This window comes from Saccopteryx leptura, chromosome 6, assembly GCF_036850995.1.
Source record: "Saccopteryx leptura isolate mSacLep1 chromosome 6, mSacLep1_pri_phased_curated, whole genome shotgun sequence".
NCBI classification, from domain to species: domain Eukaryota; kingdom Metazoa; phylum Chordata; class Mammalia; order Chiroptera; family Emballonuridae; genus Saccopteryx; species Saccopteryx leptura.
The window spans coordinates 171,243,112-171,256,409 of NC_089508.1; the positions used below are offsets into that span (position 1 = coordinate 171,243,112).

The 13,298-nt window shown below is 49.8% G+C and overlaps 1 protein-coding gene and 1 non-coding gene across 9 annotated transcripts in view; one reads left to right on the forward strand and one right to left on the reverse strand.

Annotated features, from left to right (window-relative positions):
• Window positions 1-13,298, forward strand: part of ARHGEF37 (Rho guanine nucleotide exchange factor 37) — a 42,319-nt gene that overhangs the window by 20,295 nt on the left and 8,726 nt on the right. For 7 of the 8 annotated variants that reach the window (XM_066341387.1, XM_066341389.1, XM_066341380.1 and 4 more), the window contains 7 exons: window positions 2,022-2,169; window positions 5,325-5,524; window positions 6,875-7,005; window positions 7,665-7,769; window positions 9,526-9,636; window positions 10,308-10,637; window positions 12,864-12,992. In XM_066341387.1, the coding sequence (XP_066197484.1) occupies window positions 2,022-2,169; window positions 5,325-5,524; window positions 6,875-7,005; window positions 7,665-7,769; window positions 9,526-9,636; window positions 10,308-10,637; window positions 12,864-12,992 (1,154 nt within the window). The remainder of the gene's footprint in view (window positions 1-2,021; window positions 2,170-5,324; window positions 5,525-6,874; window positions 7,006-7,664; window positions 7,770-9,525; window positions 9,637-10,307; window positions 10,638-12,863; window positions 12,993-13,298) is intronic. The other variant, XM_066341384.1, reaches the window with a different exon arrangement.
• Window positions 757-864, reverse strand: LOC136377829 (U6 spliceosomal RNA). Its single transcript, XR_010746453.1, has one exon. It is a non-coding gene; the product is annotated as a U6 spliceosomal RNA (small nuclear RNA).

The following is a 13,298-nucleotide window of genomic DNA, read 5'->3' on the forward strand; positions in this document are numbered from 1 at the left end:
ACCCCTGCCTTAGATTATGACAGCCCTGCCTGCTTACAGCCTGTCCCCCACACCCAATGCAAACTGTAAGCAAGCAAACCTACATATCATATTTACAAACTTATTTGACTAACACTGGTATAGGTACCATCCGATGTGTCCCAAAGGGGGCCTGGCCGAGGTCAGAGGTCCAGCCCACAGCTTTGGCAGGCAAAACCATGAGTTTATACTGATACCTCCAATTCCCCCAGCATTACAAGGTTCATTCTGTCCTTCTACCTTTTATTTGTACCATCTTTCTCTGATACAAGGAAATAGCTGTCATTATTTACAATATATTTACTCATTTGATCAAAGTTAGCATATGCATAAAGGAGTTTCAGAATTACTAACCTATACCACTGTGAAAAACAGATACTTATGTTAATTTCTTTACCACACCCTTCACTATGATTGTTATTCATTTATAATAAAATTAGGTTTATTCCTATTGCTTGTATTCCATTTGGGGTCCCCCCTCCACATTCTGGTTGGTCTTAATTACTTATATATAATATATGCTTGTATATTTTATACACACACACACACACACACACACACACACATACTGGGAATATGTGAAACATTAACGTGGTTCCAAGAGTCAGAGCTATACAGGAAGGTATTTTCATCAAAGCACGCTTCCCTCCTATATCCACCACCCCATCCCATCCCTTCATCCTTTCCACCCCGTTCCATCTCTCCCTACAAATAACCAAGCTTATAGGTTTATGGTTTAAAAATATGGAACGCTTCACCAATTTGCATGTCGTTCATATGCAAGGGCCATGCTAATCTTCTCTACAGTGTTCTAACTTTAGTGTCTGTGTTGCTGAAATTAAGCACCCGAGTGATCCTTTTAAAATAGAAACCAGATCATGTCATCTGTGCTCAAAACCCTCCAGTTGCATCCTGCCATTGTTAGAATAAAATCCTAACACCGTGTTCACCTTACTTCCTGCAAAGCTCTCCAGGATCTGGCTTCAGTTTCCTGTTTATTTTCTCACAGTTGCAGCCTTGCTCGCTCCAGTATAGCCATAGCTGCCTTCTTGCTGGTACCCGAATGCCAAGCACTCCCCTGCCTCCAGGCGTCTGTATCTGTCCTTCCCTAAGCCCAGACGCTGTTCTCCTAGACATTCTCAGGGCGGGGTGCTTCTGGTCTCTGGTGAACATTCTTCATAGAAGCCTTCCCTAAACAGATCTCCTACTACTCTCTGTTTTTCTGGCTTTATCTTGGTTCATGATACTCGTTACTACATGGCATATGTATTATATTTATTTATCGTCTGTCTCCCCCACAAGAAAATACGCCCCACAAAACAGGGGCTTTGTTCTAGTTCCTACAGCTTAGAAGAGTGCTTAGCATATAGTCAATAAATAAGCAGTTGGTAAATTTTTGGTGAGTGAAGTTTGTGTCACATGTTTTATATGCATTATTTCATTTAATCCTCATAAGAAAAAAAACCACTTGGAGGTAGTACTATAATTATTCCAATCTATAGGTGGGAAATAGAGGGTTCCAGGGGTCAAAGGCTTGCCCCAGGTTACACAGCTGGGAAAGGGTTGACTGGAAATATGGCTCTTGTTCTCCCTCAGTCCAGAGCCCCGCCATGCCTGTCACTTCCTGGGCTGTGTTACAGCGTGTCTTTGCAAACTCAGTGTTAATGGTGTACTTGGCACACACAGTAATCGTAAAGATATGAGTGCGCCTTGTCAACTGTAAAGCACTGGACAAATACGAGCACCAGAGATGTGATTGCTCTAATTATAGCTAGCATTCATTGAGTACTCACAGGGAGTCAGCCTGAGCTCTATACCATCTGTCACCTGACCCTAACAGCAAACTTATGGAACTAAAACAGAAACTCAGGAACACCAGGTAACTTGGCCAAGGTGACAAAGTTGGTTGAGCCAGCAGTGGTTTCACTCACAACCTCCCTGTCCCAAGCAAGGGGTCACACAGACATGCCTTTGTGAACTCCTTGTTGCTTTCGCACTGTCAGGTAATTTATTCCTGGAGTTCCAAGAGGCACTGGAGCGAGTCTATAAGGTCTACTGTGCCAACTATGACCAGGCCTTGCTGCTGGTGGAGTCGTACCGGAGGGAGCCAGGGCTGCAGCGCCAGATCCAGGGCGTCATTGAGGCCGTGGTGTGAGTACAGGGACCAGTGAGCATGTGTTCCTGCCGCATGCACCCCATTCCCCTCCCCCCCTAGTGCTGCGCACACAGCTCTGTCGGGCTAGGCCAGGCTAGGCTGCAGAAACAAACAGCTCCCAACTCTCAGTGGCTCAAAGGTGTATACCTTCCTTTGGCTCATTGTGGGGTGACTTGGGGCTCTTTGCATCATCTTCACTTTGGGACCCAAGCTGACAGCAGCCACTGTCTGGAATATTGCCAGAAATTGTGGCAAGGGGAAAGAGAGCCCAGAGGATTGAACACTGGTGGCCGAGTGCTCCAACTTGAAAATGGTATCCCTCGCTGCTCGTGAGTCGTGGGCCAGAACTAGTCCCATAGCTTCATCCAGCCGCCAGGAGGCCAGGGTGTGCCACCCTGCCATGCGCCCAGAAGTGGAAAAGCAGGAACGTTGGGTGAACAGCTTTCATGACTACCAGTAGGAAGGGTGGTGAGAGGGGAGGGGACCACGTGCTGTAAGCGACAGTGCTGGAGAGCAGGTGTGCCTCACCTGGCGGGGCCTCTCTACAGATGGCTGAAGTCCTGCCCCATGGAAAGGGATCAGAACTGCCCAGGTGGCATCATAACCAGGGCTGACACCAGTGGGTGGAAGCTCCAGGTAGAGATATGTAGAGAACAGATTTTTGTTTAATTGAAATTTGGAATGGGTAACAGCCACATGGTTCAAAATCTTTACAATATACACATTTATATAGTAAAAAAAAAAAAAAAAAAAAATCTTCCCAATCCTGCCTCTTTTTCCATTCAGTTATAACTCCTATACCCAAAGTTAAGGTAACCTCTTAAAAAAACTGTTATGGGCCCTGGCTGGCTAATTCAGTGGTAGAGCGTCGGCCTGGCATGTGGAAGTCCCAGGTTTGATTCCTGGCCAGGGCACACAGGAGAAGCACCCATTTGCTTCTCCACCCATCCCCTCTACTTTCTCTCTGTCTCTCTCTTCCCCTCCCACAGCCAAGGCTCCATTGGAGCAAAGTTGGCCCTTAGTGCTGAGGATGGCTCCATGGCCTCTGCCTCAGGTGCTAGAATGGCTCCAATTGCAACAGAGCAATGCTCAGATGGGCAGAGCAATATTCCCTGGTGGGCATGCCAGGTGGATCCCAGTCGGGCACATGTGGGAGTCTGTTTCTCTGCCTCCCCACTTCTCACTTCAGAAAAATATAAAAAAAAAGTGTTATGGGTCTTTGCACAATTCCTTTATGTAGGAACAAGCAAATTCAAATATGCATTTTTCAATAGCTGCATAAAGTTCTTTCCAGGACAGGTTTATGGTTTATTTAACCATTACCCTGTAGGTAGATATTTGGGTTGTTACTGTCATAAATATGGTTCCTGAATAACTTCTTCCTTTCTTGCTTGAGCTGATCTTTCTGTGGGTAGATTACTGGAGTAGGATGAATAGAACAAGGGTTTGTACATTTTGCATTCTGCCAACTCCTTTCTAATGGGACCTTACCAATTGGTACTGCCACCAAGAGGGCCTGTTCCCTCACAATCACCAGCTCTGGGTATTATTTTGTCATTTCTGTTGCCTATCTGAAAGGCTGCATATGGATTTTTCTCCAAATCATCTTGGAAAGGCCATACATGTTAGAGGCTGCTGTAACTCCATAGTGACTCCTTGATGATTGTGGAGAAGAGATGTGATCATCTCTTTGAAGACCCTCTGCCCTCTGATTTGTGAGGTGACATTTGTCTCCATGAGGCAGTTGGCCCTTCCCTATGGAAAGTAAGCCCAGAGGACAGAGTTTTGCCAATACCTGGCAGTCGTTTTCACCTCCCCTGCCCATGGTCAGCCAAGCACAAGGAAACCCTTGGTGAGTGCAGATGGCCAGTGTAGGTGTGTCCTGATGCTTTGGTCCTAGCCCTGTGTCTCCCCTCCCCGCAGCTCATGAGGGGGCTCCTGCCTGCTCTATTTTTAGCTTCATGGTTGATCTTTCCTGGCCATTTGGGCTGGAGATTTTCCTTAGGAAAAAGAGCAAGAGGCTAGGGTACCATAGAGAGGGGCCAGAGGATGGTCCTGAGCAGCAATTGTGAGTCTTCATGGAGGGGCATGCTTGGATATCGAGGTTGGGAACCCTCATAAGTTTCCCATAAGCCAGGGCTGAGGGCTACAGGTCACGGTCAAGGAAATACTGTTGGAGATATCCTAAATGTCCCAGATGCCATTGACTTGGGCACTCATGCTGTAAGCACCAGCCATCATCAAGAACGGGGTTGGGGAAATCATCAGTCATTATAACCTAGTACATCTGGAAGAGACCTCGACACTATTAGTTCCTGTGTTTTGTTTTGTCTTTTACTTTTTTTTTAATGGAAAATTTCAAACCTATAGAAAAATGTAATGAACACTCACACACCCACCACCTGAAATGAACCAATGTTAATCTTTTGCTGTTGACTTCATCTATTTTTATGCTAAACTATTTAAAGGAAAATACAGATGTTATGATTTTTTCCCTGCAATACTTCAAATATATCTCTACACATTAAGCTCTAGTAATTTTTAAAGTTTTTCTTTTTTGAAGCACCAGAACCATGTTATTAAATTAAATATGTGGCTGTCCAATATAGAGAGTTGTGCTTGGGACATCTCCAAGTAGAGATGATGAGTAGGCGGTTGACCATGAGTCTGGAGCTCCGGACAGAGGTTGAAAGTGACGATCTGGATTTCAGATGTGTGTAAAGCCATAGGAGTAAATGAAGTCAGTAAGGGTGTGTGGAGAGAGGGGAGAGGAGGCTCCAGAGCATTGGAGTGAGGCCAGCTGAGTTGGCCAAAAGAGTGGCCTGCGGAGTAAGAGGAGCATGGAGGGCCAAAAGAAGAAGGTGTTTTGATGAAGAGAGAGTGGTCATCTGTGTTTGCTGTTGAGTGAAGGAGTAAGCTCAGGGCAGAAAACTGACCACTGGGGTTGGTACAGATGGGAAACCAAGGCCCAGAAAGGGGGTAAAGTGAGAACTAGCAGCACCCACTTTAACTTCTAGACCCCACAAATTACAGATGAGGAAACAGAACCACAGAAGGAATGAGTTCAATGGCAGCACTGGAACTAGAAGCCCAGGTCCCCTGGTGCCCCAAGGGTAGGCTTTACCTACCTAATACCAGCCTTCTCCCTCAGGCCACAGGCTGGGCCCTCAGGCCTCAGTTTCTTACTGGTCATCCCTCTACAGAGGATTACCAAGTACCCTTTGCTGCTGCAGAAAATTCTGGAGAACACACTCCCTGATGCCAGTGCCTATCCTGTCCTCCAGAGGGCGACCTCTGCCCTCCAGGATGTGAACACCAACATCAATGAGTACAAGAGGCGCAAGGAAGTGGGTAAGGACTTGGGCAGTTAGAGGATCCATCAGTGAGCATACTTCCAGTTATAAAACACTCATCTCACATTGGCTTCACCAATAAAGGGCATGTAGTAGCTCCTGGAAGCACAAGTCCAGAGGTGAGTGGTCTTTAGGTAGGGTTTGACCAAGGTGCTGGCTCAGTTTCCCTATAATTCTCTTGTCTCTGTTCTTTTAACGTGTGTCACCTTCATCTTCAGGCTGGTCTCCTTCATAGTAGTAAATGGCTGTTGCTGTCCCAAGATGCTCATCTGTATACCATACCCTCTAAGATAAAGATAGGGCCAAAAAAACTTGAACTGGAGCTTCACTCTGATAAAACCCTCTTGGGTCATGTGCTCACCCTGAACCAATCACTATATTTAGGGGAATGACATGAACTGATTGGCTTTGGCCTGAGTTATGGACCCTTCTTTGAGCCAATCACTGTGACCAGGGGGATGGGATTATATGGATTGGTTTATACCACCTAACACCCCCTTTCTGTACTGAAGTGAGATCAATCCCATTCATACCACATGGCTGCTATACTGTGGAGAGAAATGAATACTGGGGTGGGGGGTGTGTGGCAAATGGCTATGTATATTCCTGGGCAGGGGCGGGAGTAAGTGGGGATCCTGGCTCTCACTTTGTTAAAACAGAAAGGTTTGAAAAATGAAGCAGTATCCCAAGGAGAGAGGAACTCATTTGCACTGCTGAGACAGTCAATAACAATAACTTAGCTAATGTTTACTAAGGGTTAACTAGGGCATGTTTTTCATTTATTATCTTGTTTGATCCTTACAATGGCCCTCTGAGGTTGGCATTACTAGTCTTTTTTCACAGTTGGGTAAACTGAAAGCTCTGGTCATTTGTTCCAGGCCACAGAGTTGGTAAGGAACAGAGCCAGGTTTCAAACTTGGACCTGGAGTCAGGCAATCAGTAGAAAGCTCTGAGCCAGGAGTGGGGAAGTATGGTCCCAGTTTGGCTAGGTAACAGTGACTGAGGGGACCTCAGGCAATCACCTCTCACTTGGGTTCCTCTTTAGAAAGCAGATTCTGACCCATCATCTTATGTGATCCTCCCAGCAATCCCATGAGCTGGCTGACCTCATTTACATATGAGGAAACTGAGACCCAAGAAGTGGTGATTTGTCCAAGTCAAGCAGGCTGTTCAACCAGGGCTCCCACCTCAGAGTGAGGGCTCAGCCTGCGCTTGTCTTCCCTGACTCACCACCATTCTAGTGGGTGTGCCCTGATGCTTGAGAAGAGGGTCCGGTCAGGTGCCTAGCTAGCAATGTTGGGTGCTTGCTTCCCTGGGTTGGCCACCATCCCCATGCCCTCCCTCTCAGCCTCCAAGTACACCAAGGTGGAGCAGCTCACCCTCCGGGAGCGGCTGGCCCGCATCAACACGCACACCCTCTCCAAGAAGACCACCCGGCTGAGCCAGCTGCTGAAGCAGGAGGCGGGGCTCGTGCCCAGGGTGAGCATGGGCAGGGGGAAGGGTCACATCCCCCCCCCATCCCAAGGGGCAAGCAAGACTATGCAGTGGGTGGGGCAGGGGGCTTAGACTGCTTTCAGAGATGAGGAAACTGAGGCTAAGGGAGGTACATGACTTCCCAGGATAGGTAGAGTTGGCACCCACTTGACTGTGTGGAGCCTGGGTAGAGCTTTCTCCACTGCACCTTGTGCCACTCTCTCTGGACCTCTTCACACAGATCGGAAAGCGGATCTCTGGGTCTGGGCACAGAACCTGCTTTGATGGCTACCAGTAGTAGCTCAGACTGATTGAGTACTTACTCTGAACGAGGCATTACTCAATCCACACAATGAAGTAGGTGTTCCTATTACCCCCCCCCCATTTTGCAGATGAAAGGCTCAGAGAGGGTAAAACACTTGCACAAAGTCACACAGCTTGGAAGCAAGTGAACCAGGACTCATACTTGTGTGTCTGATTCTATAGTTTGAATACAAAGCCACCAAGCTGCACTCACTGCCTCTAACTGTCCCACTCAGCTTTGGAACTAGAGGAACTGGCTCTGATGGGCAGGTCCCCAGTAGAGACTTGGAGACGCAGGTGCTTGGTGTACGCTGCCCCCATGTGGATATTCTTGGCCCTCACAAGCATAACTTTACTCTCAGACAGAAGACAAGGAGTTTGATGACTTAGAAGAGAGGTTCCACTGGGTGTCGCTGTGTGTGACTGAGCTGAAGAACAACATGGCTGCTTACCTGGACAATCTGGGGGTGAGGCTCCTGCCATTAATAATTGGTGGGACTGGGTTGGGTTCCCTGGGCAGAAGGCAGACAGAGCCTATCTGACAGGCTGGCAAAGGTACCAGCTACAGGACCCAAATGGAAGAGGTCATCCCACGGCGGGCTGCAGGCTGGAAGAGAGCCCATGGGCAAGCAGTCCTCAGCCCACAGGTCATCGGACTGGGGCAGCCCCTGAACCCATCGAGCTCTCAGGGTTTGGGGCTCCCACTGGGCAGGGTAAAAATTCACTGGGGTCAGAGCCCTCAGAAGGACGCTGCCAGACCAGTACCCAGAGCAGAGGGACAAACTCAAGTGTTTAAAGGAGCCAAGCAGGTAACTTTACTGCATGGAGTGCACCTGTGTGCAAAGCCTATGTCTGTTCATGAGACTTTTTGGGTAGTTAAGTAAATATGTAATAATATATGGGACTTGAATGAATGAGTAAAATCTAAAGGGGTAGTTATTACTTGACTTAGGGGTCCAGTGCAGCCAGTTTTTATTTTAAGGAAAAAAAGAAAACTGGGAATTCTGACTTTTAGATGAAATCTTACGACATGTCCATGTGAGCAGCTAATTAAATAAAAATGTTAATGCCTTTCAGGAAATGGAAATGGATTTCTATCCACTGAATTCAGCCCACGGAAACAGCATGTCCCTTTCCTTGTGCCAACCTCCCCCCCCCCCCCAATTCTTGTCATCGATGCTGACTCATTCCATCCATTATGTCCCTTTGATACGTGCTCTTTGTTCTCAGTCATGTCCGTTTGCACAAGCCAGCACAATCACACAGTAATGAGCTCTGGATAACGGGGCTTGGGGGGGCAGTATCGAAAGTACATACGAGGAGGGCGGTGGTGGTTTCACACTCCTCGGCATGGGCAGCTCTCCCTGCTTGCTCCTCCTCCATCCGGGTCCCCCCAGTGGAAGGATCTGAGCAGCACAGGGAGATGTATGTGATGGGGAAAACACTCAAAGTCATGTCATGAGAAGGAATGGAGGGAGAGAAGCCAGGGGCTGTGAGAGACACGGCTGGCTTCACAGAGTTGGACGAGTATGTGGAAGCTTTCAGACTGCCTTTCCCTAGACGCAGGACTTACATGATGGACACAGTGTTGACCTGGAGTCACACAGGGACAAAGTGATTCCCTGTTAATCCTCTGGGCCCAGGAAAAGCCTCTTGTCCTGGCCTGTTTTTCACACAGACTGAGCCAAACTAAGGCAGGGAGCCTTCAGTGGGCAATGACATCCAGACAGAACCGAATAACTTGGTTTGTTTTTATAGCACTGATTCTTACATGCCTATTTATGGCAATTATTACTGGTTTTCCCTTTTTGGTAGCATTGTAAGGCTGTTTTTTGTTTTTTAATTTAATGCATTGATTTAAATAGAAACACTTAGTAGATTTAAAAAAAAAAAGTATTACCAGAACATGTGGAATATGGATGTGGCAGAAAAATCACAAGGGAAGAATGCAGACATGTGAAGTCTGGGAAGCGCTGGACTAGGGAGAAAGATCTTGGCTTTAGGGAGAAAGATCTTGGCTTAGTCTAGGGAGAAAGATCTTGGCTTAGTCTAGGGAGAACTTTCTAACCAACCCAATTGTCCAAGGATAACTGTGTGCTTCCCTGTCACCGGGGATGTGCAGACAGCCTGACCACCCTCTTCAGGGCTATGGTGGAGGGAGATGCAGATGTGACGTGGTCATGATGGGCCCTGAGTTTCTGTCTCTCATTCACCCTGCTCCAGGCTTTCCTCCGCTTCCGGCCACAGGACTGTGACCTGGACACGCCCGGAGGGCCCGTGGCGCAGTACCGCAACCTGGCCAGAGACCTGCAGCTCCAGGCTTTCCCTGAGTTTGTGAGTGAAATTTCTCCCTTCCTCTTCCTTTGTTGGGCAGGCAACAGAACCTATAAGGATAATATTCAGATGTCAGGTCCTTCACACAAACATCGCATCATAACCACACTGGGTAGTCAGCAGGCAGAGATTATTATTAGTGTGTTTTACCGATAAAAATAGCCCCAGCTGATGTTTACTGAGCCTCGCTGTCTGCCAGGCACTGAGCTAAGCCCTTCACATTCTTCACCTCATTTAATCCTTACAACATGTGTACGGGGTAGAGAATATTAATAGCCCCATTCTGCAGATGAGAGCTGAGGTTCAGAGGGGTGACTGCCCACGTGAATCAGATGGTCAGTAGCAAGCTTGGATCTGAGCCCCAAGATCTATGCTTTTGACCACCACTCTATACAAAATCTTTTACAACATCTGTGCACAGTAATGCTACTAAGAAGTGACATATTAAATACCTATTCTGTTCCAGGCGCTCTGCTCATCTCATTCCCTGCACTGTCCCAGTTTTTCAGATGGGCACGCTGAGGCCCAGAAAGGTTAGGTAACATGGTAGAGGTCACAGCTAGTTAGTGGGGATGGGACAAGCCCAGGCCTGCCTGCCTTTGAAGCCCCCTTTCTGGGTGCCCACCCGCTGCCACCTCTTGCCCGGACTCCCGAGCCACCTCTCCCCACAGAAGCAGCGGCTGGAAGGCCTGGTGTGGCAGCCGCTCTGCAGCCTGGCCAGAGCCCTGGCCGGCCCTCAGAACCTGATCAATAAGCGTCTGCACAAACTGCTGGACTTTGAGCGGCTGGAAGAGAAGCTGCTGGAGGTGGGCAGCGTGACCTACGAGGAGGAGGAGGCCCGGCACACGTACCAGGCCCTCAACTCCCTGCTGGTGGCCGAGCTCCCACAGTTTAACCAGCTGGCTGTGCAGTGGCTGGGCCAGATCCTGCGCACGTTCATGGCTCTCCAGGGGGACCTTGCAAAGCAGGTGCTGCAGACGGCAGAGGGCAGCTTGGCCCAGGTAAGGCCTCCGGGACTGGGGCGCCGCTGGGGAGTACTGAGGCAGGGCCTTGCAGCCCCTTCAGGGGCAGGGAGGGAAGTGAGGTCTTTCAAACAGGCCATCAGGTGCCTAGGAGGAGGCCGTGGGGGCCTTCTGGGTCTCTCTCATGCCTGCTCTCCTTCCGTTAGTAGAGCCAGACCATGAAAACAAGGCTAGAACTGGGGCTCCGGGCCATTCCCAGGCTCTGCAAGTCAGAAGCAGAGGAGGCTCTGCTGGGAAATTAGCAGACCTGGGGGCTGTTCCCAGCGATGGATTAGGTGTTGGTGGCAGAGACAAGGTCCTCTCTACAAAATTAGGAGTCTGTGTGTCCAGCTGGTGTTCCTGTTTCTGTTCCTGTCACTTCTAGCAGCCGCCTCCTTGTGAGTACTTACTGTGTACCTTCCATGCGCTATCTCACTCCTCAAACAACCCTATGGAGAAAGTCCATATTCAAACGGACGCTGAGGCACAGAGAGGTTAAGCAGTTTTCCCAAGGCCACACAGCTATTGGTGGGATGTGAACCATGACAGTGCAACTCGAGAGCCTGGGCTCAGTAGCCTGTAAAAGCAGCAATCTGCCAAAAGCATAAGTAGGCCACGGCAAGGGCTGGAGCAACCTCCAAGTGCAGGCTGTGGTTTTGGAATTTAGAAGACTAAGGTCGATATAGGAAAGACTCCTCCACACGCCATAGGCTGTGTCCTGTGCTTCATGTTCCCCAGCTCAGCTTTCCCCAGCTGTTCCCTGCAGGAAAATCCCTCTTCGGTACTTCTCCAGCCCAAAGTCCCACTCTACACCGGTGGCCTCCACTTCCATGGCCACTTCTGGTCCATTTGCACAGACTCCCTCCTTGGTCTGGGTGCCCCTCCCCATCGTCCCCCATGCCTTACACAGAATCTGACATGTGGCAAGAACTCCCCAAATGTGTGGCAGATGAGCAAGTCTGTCCTCTGAAGCTCTCAGAATCCCTGGCCCCCGGAGGGAGAGCCTATCTCCTCATCCTCGCGACTCCAGCAGCCCTTAGGGTGTGCTTCTGCTGAGTGCGTCTCAGAGCCTGCGTCCTGCTGGGGTGATGGAGGAAGCTGTTTCTCATTGCGGGGGGGGGGGGGGGGGCTGGGACTAGGGGCTTCCCTTCTCTTCTCAGCCCTCACAGTATCGATCGAGTGCATAGTCCTACCTCAGATACTCTTTCTGAATTGAATTAGGCCCAAACCAATCTGATCAGGTGATCTTTCCAGCCTCCCCCCGCCCCCTCCAGTGTTCCCTCCAGGGCTGCCAGCCGCCTGGTGTTTAGGCTGGGATGGCCGGGCCAGGACAGTCACAGATGCCAGTAGGGGAGGTCAACTTCCTAAAAGCGGAAAGAGGGCATTTCTTGGCTGGTCCTGTGATGTAGAACAAGGGCCTGTCAGTGATTGATGCCAGCTTCCCTGTCTCTGTCCCATGGCCCATTCCCCCGGGCTCACCCTGTGGAGTCTGGGAAAGACCAGCATGGTAGGACTTCAGTTTTTCTGGGGAGGGGGGAGGTAGGCTCTAAATCAGAACCAAGACCTCCGAGTTTGATGACCTGCAGAGAGGACATGTTTCTGTTAGGTCTAGGGTCTCACTCACCCCAGGTTGTCTGATGAGAGGGCAGAAGATGCCTAACAGGGTCAGAGTCTCTGGACAGAGCGTGTTCAGAGCTCCTTGGGTTCCAAGCCAGGTTAGACATAAAGGAGAATGTATTATCTTGCCTAACTGGGAGGCTGTGAGGGACGCAAGCCCGAGGCTTGGCTGCATTCAGTGCAGGTGATGTTGGGCTTGACTTTATTGCTAGCTCTGTCTCCCTCTCCGGATCGGCTTTATTCCCAAGCAGGCCTTTCCCTGCACGCAGTTCCAAGCACTTACCCTTACATCTCAGAATCCAAAGGAGGAACAGCCCTCCATTCCCAGCCTTCACGTCCCAAATCTGATGGGAAGATTCCGACCGGCCCTGTTCCAGGACGTTGTCCAGTCCTTGGGCTGATCATGGTGGCTAGGCAAAGGGACGCCATGGCTGCCGGTTCACCATGATGGGCAGTTCTGCAGTTCTACTGGGCCCCCAGAGAAGGACGCTTCCTCAAAGGAAAGCGGGGCAGTAGGCAGATACAGACGACAGCTGACCAGGACACAAAGGCTCATCTTGACACACCCTGGGGCTTCTGTGTGGGCTGACATTGCCTGTCTCTTCCCAGCTCCCCCACCACCGCCTCCCTGAGCCGGCCTTCAGGAAGCTGGTGGAGGACGCACTGGGCCAGGCCAGTCACCAGCTGCGCTCCTTTCAAGAGGACTTCGAGAAAGTGCTGCCACCTCCCAGTGTACAAGTAAGTAACCCTTCTCACCTGCCCGTGAGGTGAGGCTCACTCCCCTGTGGCCTCTCCCCTTTGTTTTCAGTGTTTTCTGTTCCCCATGGAAACACTCTCCTTTTCCCTCTCTCCTTTCTTTCTGAGAGCTGAGGGGGGGTCTCACCCTCTCATACACATAGGCTCTTCGTGGCTAGTAAGCACCAGAACAGAACAGAACTCTTGAGTCAAGAATAAGAAAACCGGCCCTGGCTGGTTGGCTCAGTGGTAGAGCGTTGGCCTGGCGTGCAGAAGTCCTGGGTTCGGTTCCCGGCCAGGGCACACAGG